This window comes from Phaseolus vulgaris, chromosome 3 (genome assembly GCF_000499845.2).
Source record: "Phaseolus vulgaris cultivar G19833 chromosome 3, P. vulgaris v2.0, whole genome shotgun sequence".
NCBI classification, from domain to species: Eukaryota; Viridiplantae; Streptophyta; class Magnoliopsida; order Fabales; family Fabaceae; genus Phaseolus; species Phaseolus vulgaris.
Genome location: NC_023757.2, coordinates 3,248,656 through 3,275,290, shown reverse-complemented (window position 1 = coordinate 3,275,290; position 26,635 = coordinate 3,248,656). Strand labels below are relative to the sequence as shown.

Below are 26,635 nucleotides of genomic sequence, written 5' to 3'. Positions count from 1 at the left end.
TTCTTTCTAATTATCCATTTGTTTAGGGATGATAGACTAAGCTAATTCACAACTTAGTTTCTAAAGTCTGATGTAAACTTTCCTAAAATCTAGAAGTGAACCTAATTATATTGGATACAGCCTCGCACAACTTATGTTGGACTTGAATAATAGACTTAAGCTTTATGAAAAGCTATTTTGATGATGATGTTTGAAGTTGTTAATTATTAAGATGTTTTGAGGTGTTTTAGTATTAATTGTATGTGGTTAAGAGTATTTCACATAAGTTTTCATTTTAACACACAACCTATATCAAAATTAATCAAAATAAGATTATTTTTTAAAAGTTAAAAACATCGAAAAAAAGGTTTTCCGACTATGTTAATTGATTAAGTTTCAATATTCTCATAAATTAACCAATTAAAATATTTCATAATCAATTAACTTCATTTTCTAAATTAAATACTAAGTTGAAATAATTCATTAACACATGCTATAATCGATTAAAACAGGAAGTGTTGTGACTGTTTTTCAAATTTCATAAATAATAATTGATTACCAACTTAAAATAATCAATTAAATGAGTCTAAACTTGTTATAAATTAACACTTTTTTAACTCTATATGTAGAATCTTGGCTCTTTTATACAACAAACACTACTTTAAAAACCAAATTTATTAAGATCTTTCTAAGCTACTTTCATTTGTAAAGAGTGTTTACATTTACAAAATTTAAAAGGTTGTGTTGTGCTGAAATTACTTCTGAACGACTTTTGTTGTGATAAATCTCTAGTACTTTTTTTTCTTTTATGAGTTGTTGAGGTTTTCAGTGTATATCATCTTATGTGATCAAGAGTTTATTAGGTTTGTATCTTCCTAGAGTGTCTTTAATAATTGATCTTATGGTTGTTTTGTTGTCTTGTTCTTCCTTTCCTATTATAAATGCTTCTACAAACATTTGAAGATAGTGGATTCGAGGCATTTAAAGGTTGAATAACTAAGACTGAATGTAGATCATTTGTGATCTAAACCAGCATAATTTTTCTGTGCAATCTAAACCTATTCCTTTTCCAATTTTGACTATTTTATTTTTTATTATTTTATATTTCTTTTCAAAATAAAAAATTAAAAACTGACTAGTTGTATACGTTGGCTCAATTCAATTTATATTTTCTGTCAGCTTAAATAAAAAGTTATTTAAATTATTTATTTGGTTGAACAACCTTTACTTTCCAGTTTCTACCCTTAACTTTTTAAAAATTAGTATAAATATCCCTTTGAATTTATTTTTATCCATATAATTTTAAATTATATAAATTAACAAAACTAAAAGTAATATCTATAAAGTAGTACCACTAGAAAATGAAATAAGTGATTTCAAAGTATTAAGATAAAACATAAAGATGATATGATTGTAAAGATTAAATAAAATTCAACTGCTAAAAATTAAAATTATATAACTATTAGATTAAATAAAAATTGTATGAGGTATAGATGAAATAAAAATTATGACGTATAGCTTGAATAAAAATTGTATTACTAAAAAAATAAAGATCATACGATTCAATATATGATGATAGAAAATTCGATCCTATTAAAACAATTCTGAACCATTTTTTTTCTTCCATATTCATTTATACTAACTTTCATTTCATAACATCAACCCCTATTATCTCCATCAAAACAAATAAAAGTGTTCCGTATATTAAAAATTAGTAATAAATTAAATTAAAGTAATTAATAAAACTTATTATTTCTTTAAATTTATTTATAAAATATATTTTAAATAAAAAAATCGATATATATTACCATATAATATTTTATTTCATAATATTTATTTAAATCAATTAAATATAATTTTTTATAACTGGATTTAAAAGTACTAAATATATTAAAATTATAAATTTAAATGATTGATAAAATAGTATGCATTATTTAATTAATTTTAATATATTGTTTATATAAATATATAGAGGTAGTTTAAAGTTATTTATTGTAGTTCATATTAAATTATTCTTTGATTTTACAAATATCTTTATAATTATAATACACTTAAATAAACTATCTAAAATGTGAAATTAATACTGCATATACACTATATATTTTATAATAGAATCAATCATACAAAACTTTTCTCATTTATACAAAAGAAAAATTATTTCTTTATTTCTTTGTCTTTTCCAAGTTTAAAAGTTGTGTTACGATGCAACATCTCGGATATAGGTCTAGGAGCTCTTGTCTTTACATCAAATGCTCTCACACAAACAAAACCTGCAAAATTCACAAAACTATATTTTCAACAAGAGTATCATATATAATTACATTTGATCATATCAATAATTAAATAATTTCTTACCATTCCAAAAACAATTCTGAATTTGAGGCATGGACAAACCTATATTTAAAAATAAATAAAAAATTATAATCATCATAAACAATACAATTTACATTAGATAAATGATGATATGCTGATAACTTTATACTAGATTACCACTAAAGAGAAATTTATTAAAATGGAACAATTTTGTAATTACATTGTATCAATCACATTTATAAATTAGATGTATTTTCAGTTTAGGGTTTAGGATTTTTATAAACTAACATTTTTGTTACATAATATAAAGTATTGATATTGACAACTCTTCACTAGATTAAAAAAATATTTTTTTTATTAGTAAATTTCAAATAAAGAGATTGAACAATTTTTACAGTTGTAAACTGATATCTTTTATTGCTCAGTTGTTAAATTTACAAATGTAAAAAATTTTCATCAATTCGTTTGAAATTTACATTTCAGTAAAAAAAAAAATTTTTTAATTGTGATTTATTAACATATATGTGATCTTTCTTATAATGTATTTGATTACCTCTCATAATTGATGATACAGTAGTTCCAAAATAAACTGTTCGATTCTCTAAGTTCCATAACCATTTTCTAGGTACTTTCATGGGATGCACCATTGAAGCATAATCAGCAAAGACCTGAAACATAACAATAACAAACCCTAAAATATACACATAACTATTGTTTATAAAAACACTCAATCAAATTCTTACCTCATTAACTTGGAAGTATGTTCCATTAAGTGGAAAACGACCTCTCATAGCAGTTCTACATGGTATCTGTTTAATAAATCATTAAACACAATTTCTTAATTTTTAAAATATATTTTTAAAATTAAGTGAATTTAGTTACCATTACCATAAGAGTTCCAGCTACTGTAAGTCTATTTTCTTTCTCACCCAATATATCTGATGACTCACATGAATCTTCTACTTCATCTGTAAAAAAAAAACTAATATTTCAATACAAAATAAACATTTATGACATACAAAATAATTTCATATCTATATATACATATACCTCTGTCCCATAATATCAGAAGGTAAGGAGAAGGATCATCTGCTTCTCTGGTTATACACTGCACACAATTTCTTTTGTTAATTAAAAATCTATATCAAGTTTATTTGTTTCAGAATAAGAAAACAAACCTGCATCAGTGACAGCAAAGGATGATTATCCGGAAGCACATAACTGCATAATGAAAATTTAAAAAATTATTATTAGATTTTTTTTTATCAGCAAAGAATTAATAAAATAAAATGAGACACTTCAGAATGTTTCAACCCTTATACAAAATATCCAAAACAAGTTTCTTAACACCCAACCAGCTAATGATTCACCAGACATTACAACACATTAACCATAAACCTACCAAATCAAGATACAGAATTCCAACAAAAATAATTACATCAACCCAAAAAAAAACAAAAAAATTATTATTAGATAATAATTTATTTAGATTAAAAGGTTAAATTATTTTTCATCCCAAATTATAATGAAATTGTTTTTTGTTTTAGTCCAAACTTTAAAGTTTCTGAGTATTTGTAATAAAAAAACTATTAGAATGGATTTTTTAAACGTGAAATGTATACATAAAAATCAATTTTGCATTACATATACGAAAAACATATTTAATACCGAGAAACTTACGCTAAACGCTCAGTCTTTAAGCGACTAACATCTTTCATTTTTGGCATAGGAATATTATCTGGTTGAGATGTTACTATAGCAGTTGATAGACTGATATCGTCATTAGATTCTGCATAATAATCTTTAGTTTGGTGGTTGAGAGTGATAGTTGGAATGTCTTCAATGTCGTTACAATCTTCCACATATTCTTCTGCTTCTGGTGATGCTGGCAACTCAATGATAGGCTCACATGTCTTTGCCTCATAAACCAAACTTGTTGTTGATTCAGGTAAAGCCAATTGTGGTTCAATCTTATCCTCATCCACCTTTGATCCAGGCAATGCAAATTTTGCTCTGCATATTCAGTATGTATTAATATATCTATTAAGAATTGAACTTTAAACCTAACTCAATCTCATAAAATCGATCTATAAGATGAGGTTTACATCCACTTATATACTATGAAATGTCCTAATCTTTAGTCGACGTAAAATCTCTAACAGAATCAAATAATTATATTATTTAAAATTTAGATCTCTTGAGTAGTTGAAGAGTCTGACAAACTATGTAGCACAGACACTCACACGGATACGACACGGACACGAAGATACGTATAATCTCTAAAATGTAGGACACGAAGATACGTATAATCTCTAAAATGTAGGACACGAGGACACGAATCTATATATTATATAATTATGAATTATATAAATTGACAATAAATATTTATGTGCACAAGTATGTTTCAGATTATTTTTTGGAGCAGAAAGATGTTTTTCATGACTAGTTCAAAATGATTTGTTTCTTATTTTAATAATCATAATAAAAATTTATACAATAAGTTTGAGTTTTTAGAAGATTAATGTATTTTTCCTTTTTAAAATTATGTTAGAACCATACTAGAATTTTCAGAAATCTAACAAATATTTTTTGAATTGGACACTTCATAAATACATGTCCTACAAGTTTAATGCGAGTGTCGGTGTCCGATACGATTATCTGACACCAACATGCCATTTAAGAGAAATGTCTAATAGCTGACAAACCTATCAATACATATTTAAGGAAAAACTTTATAAAAAACACTAACACTAACAAGCTTCTAATTAGAGTATATAAATTACGATTTGGTACCGTTGTATGTAATAAAAGTATTTGCAACACATATTTTAATGCAACACATACCTTAGAAAAGCACTTGCATAATATTTACAATCAGCCTTTAGTGGACAAGCATTGCAATTTGGCTTTTGTTTTGTACAAAAAACCTGAAAATAATTTTAAATAATCTTATAAATAAAATGAAAAAACAAATGTAAAATAATAATCATATATTTACCTTTCCAAAAGTTATGAGCTGATAGTGCAATTCATACCTGTTAAAGAAAAGAAAAAAAGTCATTAAATAAAAAATAATTAAGGAAAATTGTTTGAGAAATGTACTAAATTAAGATGGCATGATTACAATTGTCGCGGATCAAGAGTGCATAATCGTGGCCAAAGGTATTGTTGAATTTTATTAGAATCAGGAAACCTAAAAGAGAAGAAGAAATTAAATTAATGTAGGAAATAAATATTGATGAAATAATAAAAGTTGAATGATGAAGACTTTGCCAATAAAATAAATAAATAAATAATAATAAAAAATAAAAAAATAAAAAATGATGAAGACTTACATCTCTAAATTATGTATTTGAATAGATTCTGGCAATGGTTGAATTGGAACCCATCCTAAACGTACAACGATTCTTGCAACGTTTATGTCCACCTTAATATTAAAAAATAAAAATAAAAAAAATTATGTTATGAAAACAGTTTTTATATACAATTTAAAAATAATTAAATTGTATTTTATAAAAAAAAAATATTACCGGAAAAGCACTGTGATGGAGGGTTAAAAGTCGTATGCATTCTACACTTTTCAATCCCAATCCATGTATGGTCAATAGATATTCCCTATGATAGGAAAAAATGATTATTATAAAAACTTAATTATTTTTATAATTAATAAATTCATAATCATAATTAACAAATTAAATAAGTGCTTTAAACTTACTTTACTTCTTTTGGTGGAGCATATCTTAACCATTCCAAGTTTAAGCTTTCATTGGACTCCTTCAGACTCTTAAGTAAATTCTGTACAAATAATTTATAACAAAATAATTATTTTAGTAATAAATTAATGTGAAAGATGTCACCTTAACTAAAAATAAAAATATTTCAATAATATATAAATAAATAATATATGAATGGATGTAATCTTAATTTATAAGTTAATTTGATAAAATTGAGTTACAAAATTTATTTATAAAATAAGATTTTACATTTAGTTATACACTATGATATATAATAAGAGATGTTTTTATCTCTATAACAACATTTAAAATAAAACTATTGAGATAAATTGGCAACAAATTTAAAATGACATTTATTATGAAGTGGACTAGCCTAACTCAATCTCATAAAATGACACTTATTATGATAGTTCGTGTGAAGTACAACCTATTATGGATGATTTGATAATGACTCGATAACGGGTGACTTGATAAGCTTAACAAATCACTATGATAGACTTTAAATAACTCTGATATCATATTATGATGTGGACTTTAAGCCCCACTCTTATAAGATGAAGTTTGCATCCACTTATATACAATAAAATATTCTCCAACAACATTTACAGCTAAATAGTAGAATGAAATAATGTGTTTGATATAACTAATATTTGTTAATAAGAAAGAGAAATTAAATAAATAATAATAATAAGGAAATAATTGTGTACCTGTATTCTTCCTCCAATAATATTATGTTGACCTCTAGCTGAGATAGTTTCAGCAACTTTACTTGCTTTTGCAACTCTGACTCCTTCCCAATCCACAGAATCCATGTCTTCTTCACTTCGAAAACTTTTAGTAAATATTTTTCTTAATGTATCCCAATATTCTCTCTTTCTTTCCATCAACTTCTCCTTTTCCTCTTGATTTTTGTTTTTCTTTCCATTTGATTTTTTCTCATCAACAACCACTTCAACATCATCTCTTTCTTCACCTCCTAAACCACAACCCTTTGTTCTTCCCTTTTCATCAACTTTGTTAGAGTCTGATTCATTCACTTTTTCACCTTCATTTTCTTTGTTTTCCTTCATTTCTTTCTCAGATTTCGTATTGCAAACAACTGCTTCTTCTTTTTTCAGAGGAAACTTTGAAGCAAGGGTCATGTAGGCAGAACTGTAAAAATGATGATAAGCACTTAACAAATGATTTTATTGATAGAACATTGATATGTTGATAGCTATACATATATTATAATTAGAGAAAAAATTATTTTGTTTAAATTAAAATTTTTTAAATTATATTATGTCACATCACTATTTAACTTATGTATATTAATGTATAGTTTTTAAAATAACATTTTTTTCAACTCAATATTTTAACATATGTAATATAAATATGTGATTTAAATTAAGATGGAGATAAGGATTTAAGTGAGTTTTTTAATGTCTATATTTAAAAAAAAAATATTTTTAAGGAAATAAAGGTCTACCTTTTTGTGTTTGACTAATCTCTTTATTTAAAAAATAAATAGTTGTCTCATTTAAAAAAAAAGTAAGAAGTAATTCATATGTATTTATTATTAAATAAGTGATGGTTTAAAAAATACTTGTTTAATAAAAAACTTATAAGAAAATAAAAAACATTAAATTACTTCTTATTTTTAAAACAAACTTATTAGAAACACATACAAAAGCATAAAAATAATTAATTTTACCTGGACAAATAATCAGCCACATTTTGAGTTAAGAAGACTCCAACCACAGAATCCAAAACTGAACCTTTCCATGGCAAAAAACGTCTATCTCCTACAAAATTCATCACCAACAACCATTTGCCAAAAACAAAAGAAATATATAAGAAACATGATTTATATTTCAAATTTGCGATGTATTAGTTTTTTCACGTCACAAACAATTAGGAAAAAAACATTCTTTTCAATTGAACAATAATTTTTTTTTACCAACAAACAAACAATCAGTGTGCAAATAATAACAGAAAAAAAAAATACGTATATACGATTTCAACAACTCAAATTTACTATAACTAATAAGAGGAAAATAATATTATATTTTGAACTTAGGCTGCGTGAAACACATCTTCATTTATATAATCCTAAAATATAACAAAACAAATAAAAATTTCAATGTAAATTTTGAAAAAAAAATAAACAAAAAGTCATCAATCCAAATACTTTACAAATTTGTAGTCTAACTACAAAATTAATACTTTCCAAACAGTATCTCGAGTTAATATTAAATTATTAAAAGTAACTCTTCAAAAAATATAATTATTCAACTTCTTATTAAGCCAATAATGTTTTAATAACAATTTAAATCCGTTATGATTTATATATATATATATATATATATATATATAATTTTGAGATATATATGCAAAAAAATATATGATAGTTCTTATAAATATTTTGAAAAATAGTTAACAAATTTCATTCCTAAAAAACACATCTTTAATAACAATAAATAGTTAACACCTATAAAAATTTTGTGGTTTCCTATGAACTAGGGAGCTTGAAGGTTTGTTAAATAATATGTTTAGTTTCTATATTTTAGCTTAGCTTTTAACAAACTCAGTTTGTGACACAAATGGGTTCTTTTTATATCTTTCACCAATTTAAAAATGGTATTTTAGTTTTCTATGAAAAAAAAAACGCATGAAAATTGATATCTAATTAATTAAGACTAAAAAGATTGTTTTAGATTTTCATTTAATTTTGAAATAAATAAAAATTAGTAGGATGAAATATGAAATCAAAACAACATAAACAAAAACATACCTTGGAGGACATGCATGTGATCCATGAATGATTCAACCTTGAATTTATATATTTTTCTAATATTCTCCCAATATTTTTTCTTCATCTCATCATACTCATCATGTCCTTTTTCCTCTTTTAGCAAGTTCCACACTCTTAATGTCTCTTCATCAAGTAAAACATCAACATGTATGGATGACCTTTTGTAAGGAACCAATTCTCCTAATCCTTTGTACAAAACAAGCTCTTTGGTCCTTTTATCTTTTTCCATCAAAGAACGAATCTTCTTGATTCTAGATATCAACTTTTTGCACTTGAAAGTGCAACCTTCTACACTGAAATTCATCCAATGTCTTCTCTTTCTAATGAAACTCTTTGATCTCATTCTTTTTGCAAAAGGGGTCAAGAAATGTTGCAAACACAATCTTCTTCTCACAACTCTTTTCTTCTTGAACAATAATGGAAAATTTGGTCCAATTTGCTTCTCTTGTAGTAGACATACACTTGACAAGGTTGACACTTTGTGATAACTTTGCATTGAATTGTATTCAATGCCTAATTCATTGCTAGCAGTTGAAGAATCTTCATTGAACAGTTGCCTCTCACAAGAAGCACCCCTTTTTACATGACTCTTTCTTTGTTTTGGAGTTCTTTGTTTTGGGGTTGAAGGTTTTGGAGTGCTGCTTTTGGCCTGAGATTTTTTTGTTCTATTAGGTATTTGAGAGAACACTTTAGGCCTATATATCTTCTTCTGAGCTTTTCTGGGCAATTGATCATTAGTCTCTTCCCTGTTTTTTCTTTTCTTGGAAGAGGAGGGTAAATCAAATTCAACTTCATCACCTTCATAGAAAAAAAAAATTAATACTTTAAGATTATATGAACATTGTGAAGCACAAAATTGTGTTAATTAAACCAAATACCCTAAAAAAAGTCAACAAGCAACAAGTAGATTGAAGTTACGTAAAGTTTTTTTTTTTTCAGTAATAAAAAATCAATAAATGGAAATCACTTCAGGGTGATCCAACTCTTATACATAAATACCATTATCATTCTCCTAGCTAGAATGGCCTACCAGAATACAAAAAAAACATTAACAAATCATCCTCATACAGACCAAAGGATTCAAAACCCAATTTAAGTAAGGAAAAGGAGTACCACTGGACTTTGCGTAAATACAAGACTAAACCTTTATTTAGTCAAAGCAAACACTTCCACTGCATCTGTCACTCTCCTATTAAAGATGACAAATTTTTTATGTTTCCAAATTTCACTCTATTAAAAAAAATAAGTTAATTACATTTTAAGCTCAATATTATCATTAAATATTCAGCTATAATATGTTGGTATGATCAATTACAGAACCAGTTTAATTAGACCTAAATTTTTCAGCTTCCATTTTTATAAAAAGATAATAAAATTTACTGTTAAACTATCAAAAATTAAAAATTGAAGAACACTCTAGCACACCAATTTCTATTTGTTCCCCTCTATCCTCCAAATATGATAAAAAAAAATATTGAATTTAACCAGAACAATTCATGAATCACTCTAAAAATTTGATCTTTTTCACTGAGTTTATCAGAAATACAATTCATGAATATCACTCTAAAAAATTTGATATTTTTCGTTGAATTCAACAGAAAACAAATACCTGTAGCAGTAGATTGCCCAGTGACTTTAGACATTGCAGGGATCTCTGTAGATGCATCTTTGTGTTCAATATTGTTCATCATTTTCTAATGTTCTTCAGGTTTGTTACTAGCTGATTCCATTAGAATAGTGTAGAGAAACTCCACATGAAATTATATGTAACTTTTAATATCAGTTAGTTATTTTATTAGACAGAATAATTAGAGAGTTGGTTAAGGTTATAGTTCTAGTATTATATTATAATAATATTTATTATTAATTTATATTTCTTCTAATATTATAATAATTATTAATTTTGTATCTTTCTCAATACTATAATAACTATTTTAATTTAAATATATACTTATAAATTTAAGTATAACAGCGCAGTCTTAAATTAAACATGAAGTATTTTTATCGAATTATTGATACTAATTTTATTTTGTTTAATTAAAGGATAAATCAGAGAATTTGTTGAAATCATAATATTTCAGTTTAAATTTTAATATTTAATATTATAATAATAATTTGTATCTTTTCAAATATGATAATAATTGTGAATTATTATTAATATATTTTAAAAATTCTTCTTTTTGGTTATACATTTAATAAAAATTAATAATGTTTATTTTATATTTAAAGTGATATCATTGATCCCAGAATGATTTAATTAAGAGACAGAAGTTCTTCAAATTTAGTTAATTTAATAATTTAATTTTGATTAGTTCAGTACTTTTAGTTTGTGATATTTAGTACTAGGCAAAATATGCATATCCATACGATTATATGTTTTTATTTTTTAAAATAAAAAATAATTTGATTTATTATTAAATATTTCAAATAAAAAATTATATATTTTTTTAATATATATTTTTTTTATTTTTTGTTGAAAGTAAAAATATAAAATAAATAAATAAAAATTGATTGAAATAGCTTATATGTAAAAGAAATAGTCATACTTAAAAAGTAATTTTTATAAAAGAAGTGTACCAAATAGGAAATTTCTCTTATATCTGAGCTACTGTGAAATATTACAATTAGAAGTTTATAAAAAAAAGATAAATTATTTAAAATATATTTTACTATTTTTTTAACAAAATGGAATAAGACCACTAAATTATACAAGTTTTTTTTTTATGTGGTAAGTTATAAGTCTGTTACATTTTGTTTGTTTGTGAAGTTCCTTTCATTAGTAATTAATAAAAATAATAAATTTTTAAATTTAGATTATTATGTTAAATAATTTAGTTTTTTAAGATAAATATATCTAAACCTCCTTACAAAATAAAATACCCATAGGAGAGTACGTGAACATGGTTAAACAAATAAACATTACAAATTTATTATTATCAATGTTTTCAGCTGTTACATTTTCTTTAAAAAAATATTAAACTTAAAATTAAGATTAATTTTAGATATTTTAATTATTGAATTAAATAAGTAAAATTTAAAACTTTAAATATGATAGGATCTCTAAATATCTTTTGGCATCAACAAATTACTTTTCTATTAAATGACATTATTTTGCCTTTTAATAAAGATATTTTTTATATATCAAATATATTTTTTTAATCTGTAAAGATTAATCTGATAAGTTCTAATTAAATGATAAAAATCCAAATTTTCAATAAAAAATTCATAATTATTTAAATTTATATTACTTTAATTTTTTTAATAAATTTATTTCTTATTTAAATACATATTTTTGAATCTTAAGTTAAACCTATTCAGTTATATTTAAATTAATTTAATTGGGTTGTATTTATATATGAAGTATGTATGATCCAACCTAACTTATGTGAAGACTTAAAAATATTTTTTCAACTAACTTTAAAAATCCAGAATTATTAATTCACATCACTTCTAATCAATTTTTATTTTAAAATTGTGAATTAATAAAAACAACATCAATGTTGTTTTCTTTTTTTACCATAATATAATTTTGATACTGACTATAACACAAAAATAAATAAATAAACAAATAAATAATACTAATCATATATTATTGAAAACTCAAAAACCAAATATCAATAATACTATATATATCATTATTAGTCTTTTTATGATTATATTTATAGATTAAGGTTAAAACATATAATAATATGGTAGTAGATTTTAAGTGTTTTTTTAAATGAGATTAAAAAAAATTATGAATAAAATAAAATTAAAGTTATTATGTTAATTAAGGAAAGGCACTATCTTATTTGTGACACACTTTTTATTGTTGTTTTATAATATTTTTTTAAATAAAAGCGTATATATATTATTAATTTATTTTATGAGAATTTATTTATTATATAAAAATAAAGAAAAACTATATATGTTATGTATATTATATTGAAGTTATGGTATAATAAAATAATTTTACCTAGAAAGTAAGTAATTACTTCTTTTAAGCTACCTCATAATGGTACTGTTTATCCATTATTTATGTGTTTATTTTATTTTGTAAAGTATCAAAAAGAAACTACTACTAGAAGTAAAAAAAGTTTGTGTAACCATTAAAAAAGATTAAATTTAATTAAAAGTTAATAATTATACAAATCTCAAATATATAGATTAGATAAGTTTAAGGTATATTATTATCCAAACTCTCACATAAGTTCTAATTCACTCTTTTAAATCCCAACACATGATCTAACAATACAATAAATTCTCTTTCAATTTTTCACCACTTAATGTTTTAATCTACATGACCCTAGAACATCAGTAAAGTCAAGAAATCTTTGTCAATAGATTTTTGCACCTACATTTATCCATGATTCACATATTGTTAGAGCAAACTTACAACAATGCTATGATTCTGATTAAGTAACCAAAACAACAAAGTATGAATCATGATGTAGCTACATTTGATAGAAGCTGAAGGAAAAAAACATATCATACAAGGGTAAGTGCTTTGTCTGAGAGATAATAGAGTGTTAGAATTAAATGTCAAGTTCAAGAAAGAGTGAGTTGAATTATTTCAAAAAAATTTAGAGTGAATCTTTAAAGGATTTATCAAAGTTGTCTTTCTTTTAATGTGTTAAAATGCAATATAATAGTAAAAAAAACATAATCAAAATATTGAAAATAATCGGAAAGAAAAGGAAAGATGCTCAACAATTTTATAACGGTTTACTCTTACATAATAGCTACATCTAGTTGTTTGACTACATCGGTCAAGCTTCCACCAAAATAAAATTATTTAGGATAACAAAACAATACAAAGAAACACTAATACACCACTCTTAAATCCTATAAGAGAAAGATACTACACCACTCACACCTTGTGTTTTTAGTTGGGTTTGGAAACACTTTGTAGGAATAATAGCATAACAAAATAAATGAAGAATACAATTGAAATGAGGTCACTTGAATCACCATAAATACAATGAGAAAAGAATATTAGGTGAATGCGCAAATTTCTCGAACCAAGAAGATTGATCTTGAAAACAGAAAAAGCACCAACTCTCTCAATATTGAAAAAGATTTAAAACTCATATTTCAAAATTCATACCAAATAAGATAAAAATAAGAAAGTTATACAAAATATACTTTATTAGTTTTAATGGATTAAAACTTTTTCATTGTGGAAGGTTCATCAGCTAGTGAAAACTTTATTGTTAATGGAGTGGTTGGCGTTGACATCTTGATGAACTTGTTTTTGCTTTTGGAAAGAAACTTAAAATAATGTGCTCATGCAAATGTAGTGTACATTTTTTTATGCAATCAATCAATTTTAATTTTGAATTAATGGTTTGTATGCAGTTAGGTGAGAATGACAAAGGTTTTGTAAATGCTTTATAATTTTGAAATTAAAATAAAATTGTACAGATTTTAATTCATATAAGACAGTTATTGTATTATAATAGATTAATAATCAAAGAAAAAATTGTCAGGAAACTACTACAGACTTATCCAATCGATTAATTTACTAATATAAAATATTGAAATATAGAAAAATACAAAGACATAACCAAAATTAAGTTGTTTTAATCAATTGTTTGAACAATACAATCAATTAAAACATAATGATAAACTGAAACAAGAAGATTTATATGATGTTTGAGTAATCTAAAATACCAAGTTCAATTCTAAGATAGTTAGACCTATCTTTAGCTAAAGGTTTGTTAAACAAATAAGACCATGATGAACATTATCAATGAACTTAATTGGATTATTAGTTAGGTTAATTCCTAACAACAATGATATTTATAATGTTTATATTATTGTAATATATATGTTCTTGTTCGGATATTGAGGTCCAGAGAACTATTGTTCGATGCACCTTGTCAGTCAGTCACTTTAGCCTTCGATCCTCTTCACTTACCACTTTTCCTCCTTTTCTCATCTTGTGTCGTGGTTGCTCGGGAACACAGGCTCGGATGGTACATGCAGAATGCACTCCGACGATCAACTTAGTAAAAGACTCGACTCTCGGTTGTCAGAGCACGATAGATAATGACGTACCTAATTTTTGGAATCTACGCTATTTATATTACTTTAATGAGCCTTCGTTGGTGGGCCGGATTAGGGGATTGATTCGTGTTTAAGGTTGCGCTAAATAACCTTTAATTATGGGTTAGTCTTGCTGACTTGGTCAACCCATGACTCGTCTCTATGGGTCGGTCGATCAAGTGCTACCTCGCGACCTTCGTTATCAGAGATGAACGATCAGATGATCTGTAATATTGATCGAGTCTAGATAACTGTCCGACCATACCAGTACAATATAGTTCTAATATATAACTTTTTATTAATTAATGGTGGTGTAGGTAAAATATTTTATTTTAGTAAGAGTTCACATTTCACTAGTTAATTACACGTGAAGTAATTTTCTAGCTTTATTCGTGAAAGTATTTATGAAAATTTTATCTTTATATTATTTCAATATATTTATATTAGGATAAATAAATAAAATATGGATATTTTACTCTAATTTATAAACACAATAATAATAAAAAGACAGCAACGTTAAACAAAGAAAAGAGTAAATGCACTAATAGGAAATTTAACCCACAGCATTCCGTTTCACCATCGTAGTTACAAATTACAACCAAATATTAACACTATGGTATTATTTAAGAGTAACTTATTATTTCAATAAATAGTATTTTGCATCTTACAATAAAAAAATTAAAATAGTTGAGTTTTTATTTTTATTTTTATTTTTATAAAAAAGTAAATTTCAACTACTTTAATTAAACTTATTTAATAAATTAATAAACTAGCTGTTAATTTATTTTATTAATTTATAAGCTAATCTAAATAATATATAAGTATTTAATAAAATAACTTCTTTTTATAATTTTTTTAACTCATTATTATAAATTATTTTAACTAGTTTTTAATTTTTTGTTAATTTAATTATTTTTCTTCATTTACTATTCTTTATACTTGAATATAATTTTTTTTATTTTTCGTTTTGTTCTTAGTATTATTATCGATTTCAATCTTACAATGATAAGTAAGTGTGTCATTATTAATTATTTTTTATATAGTTCAAATAAAAATGATTTAATATTATAAATTAAAATAATTAACTTTATGAAGTTAGTGTAAGAGTAAAAAAATAAAAAAAAATTAAATTTATGAAAATAAACAAAAGTTAAAATTTGATTTATAAAAATCTAATTCCTTTTTAAAAGAATATAAGAGTCCAAAACTCTTCTCTTTGGAAAGTTTTTTTTTTTGTGAGGCTTCCTACAAATCAGCATATTTAAAATAAAGTTCGGTATATTTGTTCTATATACGCTTTATAAAAAAACATAAGGAATTTATTCAACATTTATTTTTTTTGAATGTTCTAATGCTTTGCGTATTTGTAGTTGGGTTTGACAAATTTTTCCTACTTCTCATTTATCTCTAATAAGGATGATCTTCTCTCTTTTATTAAGAGTGATGGTAATCCTTTGGTAAAATTGATTAAACTTATTGTGATAACTTTTTCTATTTGGATGATATGGTGTATGAGAAATTATGCGTTTTCAGGATAAGATTGAGGTTTCTAGAGCTATTTCGATTATTAAAGATTTAACTCGTCTAGTGAAAAATTCGTCTAAAGCTTCAATGAAGAATGATATGTTGGATTTCAACATGATCAAGCTTTTTTGGTATTAATACTCGTACTGGTAAAGTTCTTCGCCCTCTTCCTATTAGATGGGAGTTTCTTTCACCAGTCTGGGTTAAAATTAACACTGATGGGGCTGTTATGGGATATCCTGGTCTTGCTACTTGTGGAGGTATTTTCGGTTGGAGAATGGGAGAATTTATTGGAGCTTTCTCTACATTTTTTGAAGTTCAGATTGCTCTGGTTGCTAAGTTTTATGGGGTTATACATGCTATGGAAGAAGCTCAAAAGATGAGGCTTACTAATGTCTGACTGAAATGTGATTCTGCTTTGGTTTGTGTTGCGTTTACTGCTAGGACTAATGTTCATTGGATGCTTCGTAATCGATTAAATACTTGTCTTAATTATTGTGGAAAAATCTTAGGATTACTCATATTTTTTTCGTGAAGGAAATGCGTGTGCTAGTAAGTTGACTAATTTAAGATTTATGCATAGAAAATCTTTTCATTCGCATAATAGGCTACTCTGTTATTAGAATTCTTTATAAATAGATATAGTCTATCTATATATATCGTTTTTGTTAACATATGAATTTTGGTCTAGTTCCCATATTTTTGTATTTTTTTCTTTTTTAATAATATTTTTTTTTTCATGTGATGGTAAAAAAAATAAAAATATAAGAATGTAATTATATAGTAATACAATTTTCTAGAAATTATAATTTTTATTTATTCTATTTAGAGCTATACACATAATTTATGTTAATGACTTGTTAGTAATGGTATTTACAATGGACCCTTGATTACACATATTTTGAAAATTTCAATTACCTTATATTCATAAGCAATCAAAAGAGAAAATCGTGCTGCTTCTCTCTGGGTGCGAAAATTGATGATTCAAGGGTGGCATCACGATCTCATGACACTGTTACAAGGCACATATATATATTTTGTCAGTTCTTGGTCATCGTCGTAACCCAAGCCAACCATGGCATTGCCCTCGCACTGTAGGACTGCACCCTTCTACCTCGAACCTTCTAGAACTCCTTCTCCGCACAATTCCTCATTTCTCTACCCTTCCCTTGCCAAACGGCAACGTTTCGCCGATTGCTCTCTGCACGGCCAGAGCCCGCGCCACACTTCTTCGCCAGTTACATCCAGTTCGTGTCACGGGTCGAACAAGCCCGTTATTCTAGACTCGAATTCGGATCCCACGTCGGAGGATGAAAATACCCGTTCGGATGAAAACCCGAACCGTTTGAGCGAAACCCGGAGTTGGAACTCCGTGTTCGGGTTTCGAAAGCGGTATCTGTGGCGGAGGATTCTGTTCCCGTCGAGGAAAGTGAGAAACATCATTTTGCTGAATGTCATCACTTTTATTTACGGTAACCTTCCTTTGTTTCCTTCTCTTACCTAATACCTCTCTGTTTTTGGGAAATGATATCTTGTTGTATTTTCCAATGATTAATGCTTTTATTTGCGTAAGCTTATAGCTATGTGCAGACTCAGGAGTGTTATCAGATATGAAAATTAACGTTTTAGTGCATTTATTTAAATGTCATGTTGCTCTAAGGTTAGATAACAAGCGGTTTTGTTAATTTTTTTAATGTCTAAGTTTGTGTTTTGTGGATGAAAAAACGTGGTTGGAGGGGAGAAGTGGTTGGCCAGGCTCCCCATTGGGTATTAGTCATCTGTGGGGCAGGTAGATATTCCGTATTAGTAATATGGTTACTAAAAAAGTGATAAATAGGTATTCTCAAGAGTCAACAGATTGTGATTTTGTCGTGGTCCATAATTTTGTGGACAAATGTGATCATTTCATCCTCAATTGTGGTTGCGAGAGTTATTTAAACCTTGACGTTGTGACTGACAATCGTGCAGCCACAATTCCTGTTTCATAGCCCGACCCAAAAGAAGATAGGGAGGCTCAACTTTTAAGTACCACAACCACAAGTAGTTTATTCTACTCAAAGTGGGATTCGGAACAACTTTTGTATTTATTGGATTTTCTCAACATCCTGGTGAATCATGTATTTGATTTTAAGGATATTTTGTTGTATAATATTGAGAAGTTCTGAATTATGTACCACTATGGCTATTACTCTCCTGTTAACTATGTCTGTTATAGGAGGTGGGTTGCGACTAGAACTACAGGAGGGGGAGTAGTAGCCATTACACATTTCATACATGCTGATTAAAAAAACAAATAAAATGACCTTTCATACATCAACCCACCCATTTTTGGTCAATTTCTGGTCAAGCAGGGGGCACATTTTGGTCAATCTACCGTCAAGCAGCTAACACATTTTCTTGTCAAGATAACAAGCTCAACCCATTATTGGGCAAACCACCCTGTTTTCTGGCATACTCATCTTGATGGTTTTAGTTTGCAAAAAGGCCAAAGTTCAGGGAGTTTAGATGCACATTTCCAATTTAGCTTTCATATACATCACATTTTATAACTTTCATTTTTTGTATGATATAATAGATGTAGAAATTAGGAAAAATAAAAGAAGGGAGAGTTGAATTGTGTTCTAATATCTTTTTTTTAAAGCTTTTGTGAATATCGTTTGACTGTGATTACTTAAATGATAGTTTTATATGACAAGCAATATGTTAAAGTCTTTTTATCTGAGATGGAATGTAACCGACACAACTTTATAACTTAACAAATTTACTTGTTTTAAATTATTTTTCAAACTTAGTTTTCACAATGATTCTCCCTTTTAAATTAGCACAGACGATGATACTATGCAAAGTAAAAGAGATAAAGAGGGAAGAGAAAATTACACAATATTTTTATACTGGTTCGTCTCTTAAAACATACTACATTGAGTTCTCAATCAATAGATTGAGTTTCACTAAATAAACTAATTCTGTAAAGTACAAACAAGTATTCTTTGGGTATGAGCCATTTTTGGCTAACCCCTTGAGTATTGTTTGGGCTCGTAGTCACTCAAGACTCACCCCTTGAGTATTGTTTGGAGTACGCTCACTCCTGGCTACAATCGAGTATTCTTTGGACCCAACCACTCCTAGCTAAAATTGAGTTTTCTTTGGACACAACCACTATTCTTTGGGCCTAGCCATTCCTGACTGACACTGATTATTCTTTTAACCTATCACTCCTAGCTAAAATTGAGTATTCTTTAAGCATCAACAATTGCTCCAGGATAATAATCAAGTATTATTTGCCAAACAGTCACTTCTGCCATATAGCAAGAAAAACTGTTTAACTTCCATCCATTTTGAACTCTACAGTCGAATCCAGTCTTCTATATCTTGCTTTACATGTTTTTGCGACTGTACTTTGTATGTTTTTTGGGAAGCTCTTATTGTTTATGACTGAACTCTATTTCAACAATATATTGCCTATCGCTATCTATACATTTCCACAAGATAGTTTATAGTATCAGCTGAAACTTCAAGTAAAACAGAAAAATTACAGGCTAAGCAACTGATTGCATTAGTTTTACCTATTGATTTTGTTAGAAATATGAGAAATATACCACGATATGTTAGAATGTTTTTTAGTATTCATGATGATCTCACAGGATTTAATATTTTATTTTATGATTTGTTTTCTTCTTTAATTAGGATACTTGTAGTTATAGGGATATCTTATTAGAATAAGATTTATTAGAGTCTGATTTAGAGACATATTATATTGTGTATTCCTACTACTATTTATATTTATTACAATTAGCCTATATAAAATGAGTTCTGTTGTGCAGTTTTTTTTTTACAGGGTTTCAGCATTTCCTTTATTTTTTTTTTCTCTCTTTTAACAGATTTATTATGACAGACCAAAACATGTCCTTGGACTGCTAAGTAAAGCATTATTTTTCAACAAATTATATTTTGTCCTTTGTATAGTGCATCATGCATACCTTTATATTTGCCATTGCATTTATTGCTTTGGGGGAAATTGCTATTAATAGATATTTTGGGTGTAGAAACATGTAATTTTTGAAATGATCTTGGTACTTTTGTACATCTTATGATCTTACTATTTCCTTGTCAATTTATTTTTAGCTAGTAACATTCCAGTTGTCAAAGAGGTCCAGGCAATTATGAATCCAGCAGCTTTCACATTTGTGCGCTTTGCTCTTTCTGCCATTCCTTTTATCCCATTTGTAGTGCGAGGATGGGGAGATTCTTGTACCAGAAATTCTGGCATAGAACTGGGTATCTGGGTCAGTCTGGGATATCTTATGCAGGCACTTGGACTACAAACCTCTGATGCTGGTCGCGCATCATTTTTATCTATGTTCACTGTGAGATAATTGAATTTTATATATTATGCGAGTCACCATTCCTTCATGAGTGTATTTTAAATATTAGGGTGAAATAACAGGTTATTGTGGTTCCTTTACTTGATGGCCTGCTTGGAGCAGCTGTTCCAACTAGAACCTGGTTTGGAGCCGTAATGTCGATCGTAGGAGTTGGAATGCTTGAATCCAGTGGTTCATCTCCATGTGTAAGTTTGATCTTCATCTTTTATTCTCATTTATGGTGAGGTTTATGATACAATAAGCCTTTAAATCATTATTCTCCACTTCAAGTTTGTAGAAAGGAGAGTAGAAATAGAGATAGAATGGGTAATGAGATTGGAAGTATAGAGGACCAGGCTGTTATGCAAGAAAAGGTGGCTCTAATGTAATGGATACTTGGCAGCTGGTAAGAGTTATTTTAGTGGGTGTTTGAACACAACCTTAATATGAAGGGAATGGATTGGGGAGTGGTTGGGGTGGGGCGCATCATGTGGATTGGATGAAGCCGTAGGGCAGAGGTAGCATTTGGCTTACCCAATATTTATTTTTTATTTCCCATTTGTATGTTTCAGTTAATAACTCCAGGAGCTTGCTCCTAGTTCTTTCCCTCTATTTTTCACTTTTAATTCAGAACCTATCATAATAATATATAGGGCTAAGGACTATGGATAAACATTACCGGAATGCTTTGAATGCAGGTCGGAGATCTTTTGAACTTTTTAAGTGCAGTGTCTTTTGGCATTCATATGTTAAGAACTGAACATATATCAAGAAGCATAAGTAAGGAGAAGTTTCTGCCCCTCCTTGGATATGAGGTTAGTTAGTTACTTGTCCATGCAATGTCACTTTTCTCTTTCTTGTATATGTGTGTATGTGTATATGAAAACAAGTCCCTTCTGGTTAACCTTTGGCAATATTTACCTTTTTTAAAGTTTTAAATGCAGATTTGCGTTGTTGTTTTGTTTTCTGCAATATGGTATCTTCTTGGAGGTTACATTAATGGTTCCCAGCTTCCCTTGCCATCTTCTTGGACGTGGAAAATGCTTAGAAACTGGATGACTGGTTTTCCATGGATACCAGCAATTTATACAGGGATATTTTCAACTGGTTTATGCTTGTGGGTTGAGGTAAAGTCATCATTCTTGCCTCACTTTGTGGGTGTTTATTATTATTATTTTTTGTTTATTTTTAACAATGAAAACACTTCTTTTCTCCATTTCATTATTTGCTTTTAGAAACAAGAATAATAGATAGGTAAGATTTATTTTTAATTATTAAAGGAAACTAAAAGGAACGTGGGTATTATGGGGTGCCCAAGCCCCACGTTGAGTAGTATGGGATGCTGGTAAAGTATTTAAGTGTTTGGTTCTACACCTTAAATGCTAGCTTTTGAGGGTGGGTTCCCCTACACTTTGGTACTTATTAATTAGTATCATGTCTCAAAAAGTGCTATGATAGGAACTTGGATTTATGGGGTGCCCAAGTCTTACTTCGAGGAGTCCAGATTTTTCGGCTGGATTTTTGGTGTTGTTCATCTACTATGCCTTCAAAATATACTGATTTTGATGTATCAAAAAAGCTATTAATCTTTTAAATATCAAAATCAGTATATTTTGAAGGCATAGAGACAACACCAAAAATCCAGCAGAGAATCTAAATTCCACTCCGAGTAAGTATGGGATGTTCAGTAGAGTATTTAGGTGTTTGGTTCCTTCTCCCTTAATAGCTACCTTTTAAGGGTAGGTTCCCCAAATGCTTGGGTACTTAATAGAAACACAAACTTAAAATGAGTTAACTAAAGCAAAAGCAAACCAAATATCCTTAGGTTTTCCTCTTTTTAAGAATTCTTGTGTGTCCATGATCTCTAATGGATGCCTCAGTTTTGAACTCAGGATTGATTTTCCATAGTTCCTTGTTTCACGATTCTGTTTTTTTTTTTGAGGAAATGATCTCAACTTCATTTTAGTGGTCATCCAACTTTCCTATTACAACTTATTTCGGGTTGGCAACTCCGTGCCATTATTTGGGACTGATTGCTGTGCAATGACGGATCCATGTTGAGCCTCTTGAGGGAAGTTTCCTCCACTAGTTTATTAATTTTTTTAATATAGGATATATTTTATGAAATTGCTCCCATAATTTGAAATGTTAATAGAAAAAGTCAATCCTTATTATGAATATCTTTGAGCATTAATGCGACTTAATTTTTTTTTAATATGTTACTACCATTATCTTATCACTATTTTGCCCCTTTGTTTTCTAGCTTTAAATATCGTATGAGATTTTTCTTATCATCCTTTGTGTATTTGGCTTCATCCTCTCAGTAATTCTTTTTCCAAAATATTTATTTGTTATTTATCATCTAGCTGTCAATTCTTTTTCCATGCTTCCTTATAGCTATGGTTTTCTGTGAGAAGATTCATTTTCCCCATAAAGATTTCTTAGATTCAATTGCAGATGTCTGCAATGTGTGATGTATCAGCTACAGAAGCTGCTATAATTTATGGTCTGGAGCCAGTCTGGGGTGCCGGTTTTGCATGGTTTCTTCTTGGTGAAAGGTGGGGTCCCACAGGATGGGTTGGTGCTGCCCTTGTGCTAGGTATGATATTGACTTGAATGTCCCAGTTGTATTATTTACTATTTTCTGATTATCTTATTGTATGACTACCTCGTTGACCATATCTTTTAGTGAGTCTAAGGTATGACATAATGGGATGCACTAAGAGCCATTAAACACCGTGACCTCTGTAGAATTTGTCATTGTGTGTGACACTTTTTGGACATGACACTTGTGAGACATGCTTTCGACATGTGTCTGACACTCCTTACTGTGTCAAATTATTTTTTTGAGCTTAGACACTTCTTCGAAACAGTTTGAGCACAAGTAAAGAGAGTAACAAACACATAGTCTTGGCTAAACACTTCAAGACAGTGCTATAATAAACAGTTAAAGTGATTAAAGAAGATAACTTATATTTAAAATATTGTAAGGCTTATAACAATTTTTCGTGAGGTTTGGTTTTGTAAGAAGACTTAACTAGTTATTTTTTAACTATTAGGAAAATTGTAAAACTTAGCAAATTTATTTTTAAAGTGAGAATTCAATAAATCTTAGTTCTCAATAACAATTTTTGTAATGTTGTGAATCCATCTCCACCACAATCCAATGATAGGCCCATACAAGTAATATCCAAGCCCATTTGGATGAAGGATTATGTTTTTTTTTTCTTTTATTAGTTGGTACAAATAAGAATCTTTTCTGTTAGAAGGGTGAGATAGGTATCGTACATGTATCTTTTTCCAAGGTCTTTATAAGACCAACTTTTACGCTTGAATGAAAGGAGGAAAAAGATTTGTTTTTTTTATCTTTCTTAGTTAGCCGTATCATGTTGATTATATAAATATATCACTGGTGTTACCATGTCCTATACTTAAGTCATTAATTGTTGAAGTGTTTGTGTCACTGTTGTTTTCGTGTCAGAGTTAGTACTTTGTAGATTTAGACAACGAACATAAATGGGAGGAAAAATAGAAGGGGAAGTTCATAATATAGAGAGAAAGTAGTTACAAAACCGAAAGTAGAGAAATTAGTTACAAAATAGAAAGTAGTTAAAGAGAGAAAAAGAGAAGTTTGTAGATAGAAATGATGGAAATAATGTAAGGCGTAGAAGATTTTGTTTTAATATTGGAAGTTAGAGGGAGGGTTCTCTGAAATGGTGCTTATGCTATACTTGTACTGTCTTTCATTACAAAATTAATACTGTTAGTAAGTTCTCATCAACAGTGAGAGTTTGGGAGGCAGAAGGTGAGTCTTCAACATTAGGAGGCACTAGCGAGGGAACAAGATGTTGGGTCCCATTCTCATGAACTCTAAAGGATCATATTGTTTAGTTTGGCTGCTTGTGAATAATGTGTAGCTAGTAAGCGATAGTTATGGAGTTACTTTTCTTGATCTAAAAAAGAAATAATACATTGGTATTGAAAGGAAAAACGAAATCTTAATAAGAGAAAATAAATCTCGTGAAATAAAGGAATTATATAGTTTTTGCTCCTGAATTTGTAATGTTATTGCACCAACATTGTGGTCACACGGTGATAATTCCCGATATTCAATATTTTGTAGGGGGAAGCTTATCAGTGCAGATATTTGGAAGCTCAAGTGTTTTGGATAAAGAACAACAAAGTAAGAAAGATGACAGCCTACTGATTTCTGACAAAAATAATGGTTTGTCTACATCCACGGTAATCGTTAGATCCAGGACGGATATTTTGAAGTAATATCCTTCATCACTTTCATATGTATATTTTTGGTTCACTTTATTCATCCCATCATGACCCACCTATAATAATCATTTAAAATAATGATATAATTGTTCTTAAATGTAATGTTCTAGTTTTTAGAGCTGATTATGGAAATGAGAGTAAAATACCTGGGTAAAGATTTAGGATTTAGGGTTTCAATAGGTACTATAAAATCCATTATGCATATATGTTAATTTGGTATGACCCTGTGGCGGGTTTGACTTCTTTTGCTAGACAGGGTAAATTAGGCTTTTAAAGAGAACTTAAAATTTTAATACCCAATTACATCATTGGTGGGTTTATTGAATTCGAAAAAAATTATGAAAAATTGGCAAATTTGTTTTGAAAGAGAATTTAAAATGCTTTAAGAAAAAAATGTTATTTGGATTGGAAACTTTAAAGTAAATTGAAATTATATAAACTTATCATACTAGTTTGATTAATGAAAATTATAAAATTTCAAATTTCACTTAACAAGAATGAAAGTGGGTATACTTTGATGATATTGTCAAGTTGGTTGAAGCTAGGACTTAGTTCAACTTGGGTGTCATATGTTAACTTTGATAGGAACATTGTAGACTTTGTCTCATGGCAATTTCACTATGAAAAGATGAAAATTCCCTTAGATAAAATGGAGGTATATATAAAAATATATTTCAGACCCTCTTTTCCGAAATATTCTTTGATTTCTTGTGAGCTTGTGGTATTTGATTTAATAGTCTAATCTTCAGTCTTTAACTATCTAGTGGTTGGTCATATATAGTGCTCTTATCATCTATTAGACGATGTATTTATATGATCTCATTTTAATCTTATTAAACACAACTATATGCATTTTTGTTGATTTAAGCACTTAATCAAAACTAGAACATGTTTGACTTGTGCTCTAATTTAACTATGAAAAAATAAACTCTACAAATTATAAGATAATTTTTTTAAAGAACTGTTTTTGAGTAAAAGTATTTTTTTGTTATATACTTTTTATGACTTTTTTTAAAATAATTCTTGTATATCTTTGTTCTTTTTCCACTTATTCATCATAGACTAGTCACATCTTTTTTTACTTTTGCATTCACTCATTCGCACGAGGAGAAACCACTTTTCTCTCAACTCACTTTATTCTCTCTTTTTTAGTATTTATCAAATAAGTGATTATTTAAAATTATTTATTTAAAACTATTTAAAATTTAATCAGATTTGCTCATAATGTATCTTCGTGTGCATTTACATTGCTGTTTTTTGGGTTCGGTTGATGTCCTTTCATCTATCCAAATTGTTTTAATGTATATTTTATATGCTTATAATTGGTAGTGCAAACACAAGAATCTCTTTTGGTGCAGTGATGCTTGTAACAAAATTAAGTTCTATAACCTACTTTTATTGTCTTATGGTTCCATATGACTAGACTAGACGGTCTAATCATTTGAAAATAAAAATGAACGAATTATTATCTATTTATTTAATTATATGGATCATTAAATCCAATTTGAATATTTTATAGGTTTGAAAATAAAAATGGACGAATATTATCTATTTATTTAACTATAGAAATCAATAAGTTCAATCTTAAAGTTTTTAATTATTACACATATTTGAATTAA

The 26,635-nt window shown here is 27.8% G+C and overlaps 2 protein-coding genes across 2 annotated transcripts; one reads left to right on the top strand and one right to left on the bottom strand.

Moving 5' to 3' along the window:
• Positions 1–2,133: 2,133 nt before the first annotated feature.
• LOC137808825 (DNA glycosylase/AP lyase ROS1-like) lies at positions 2,134–10,511 on the bottom strand. The gene is made up of 17 exons (XM_068610105.1): positions 10,430–10,511; positions 8,800–9,618; positions 7,720–7,810; positions 6,734–7,178; positions 6,008–6,087; positions 5,823–5,907; positions 5,628–5,719; positions 5,417–5,485; positions 5,291–5,327; positions 5,137–5,219; positions 3,973–4,305; positions 3,471–3,513; positions 3,343–3,400; positions 3,181–3,260; positions 3,036–3,101; positions 2,846–2,960; positions 2,134–2,249 (listed from the first exon to the last, which is right to left on the bottom strand). The coding sequence occupies exons 1-17, from the start codon at positions 10,509–10,511 to the stop codon at positions 2,134–2,136; spliced, it is 2,694 nt and encodes an 897-aa protein (XP_068466206.1).
• A 6,800-nt stretch (positions 10,512–17,311) lies between these two features.
• LOC137806289 (uncharacterized) lies at positions 17,312–25,113 on the top strand. The gene is made up of 7 exons (XM_068606312.1): positions 17,312–17,843; positions 20,494–20,735; positions 20,816–20,938; positions 21,431–21,547; positions 21,677–21,859; positions 23,190–23,331; positions 24,856–25,113. The coding sequence occupies exons 1-7, from the start codon at positions 17,447–17,449 to the stop codon at positions 25,008–25,010; spliced, it is 1,359 nt and encodes a 452-aa protein (XP_068462413.1). The 5' UTR covers positions 17,312–17,446; the 3' UTR covers positions 25,011–25,113.
• Positions 25,114–26,635: the final 1,522 nt, after the last annotated feature.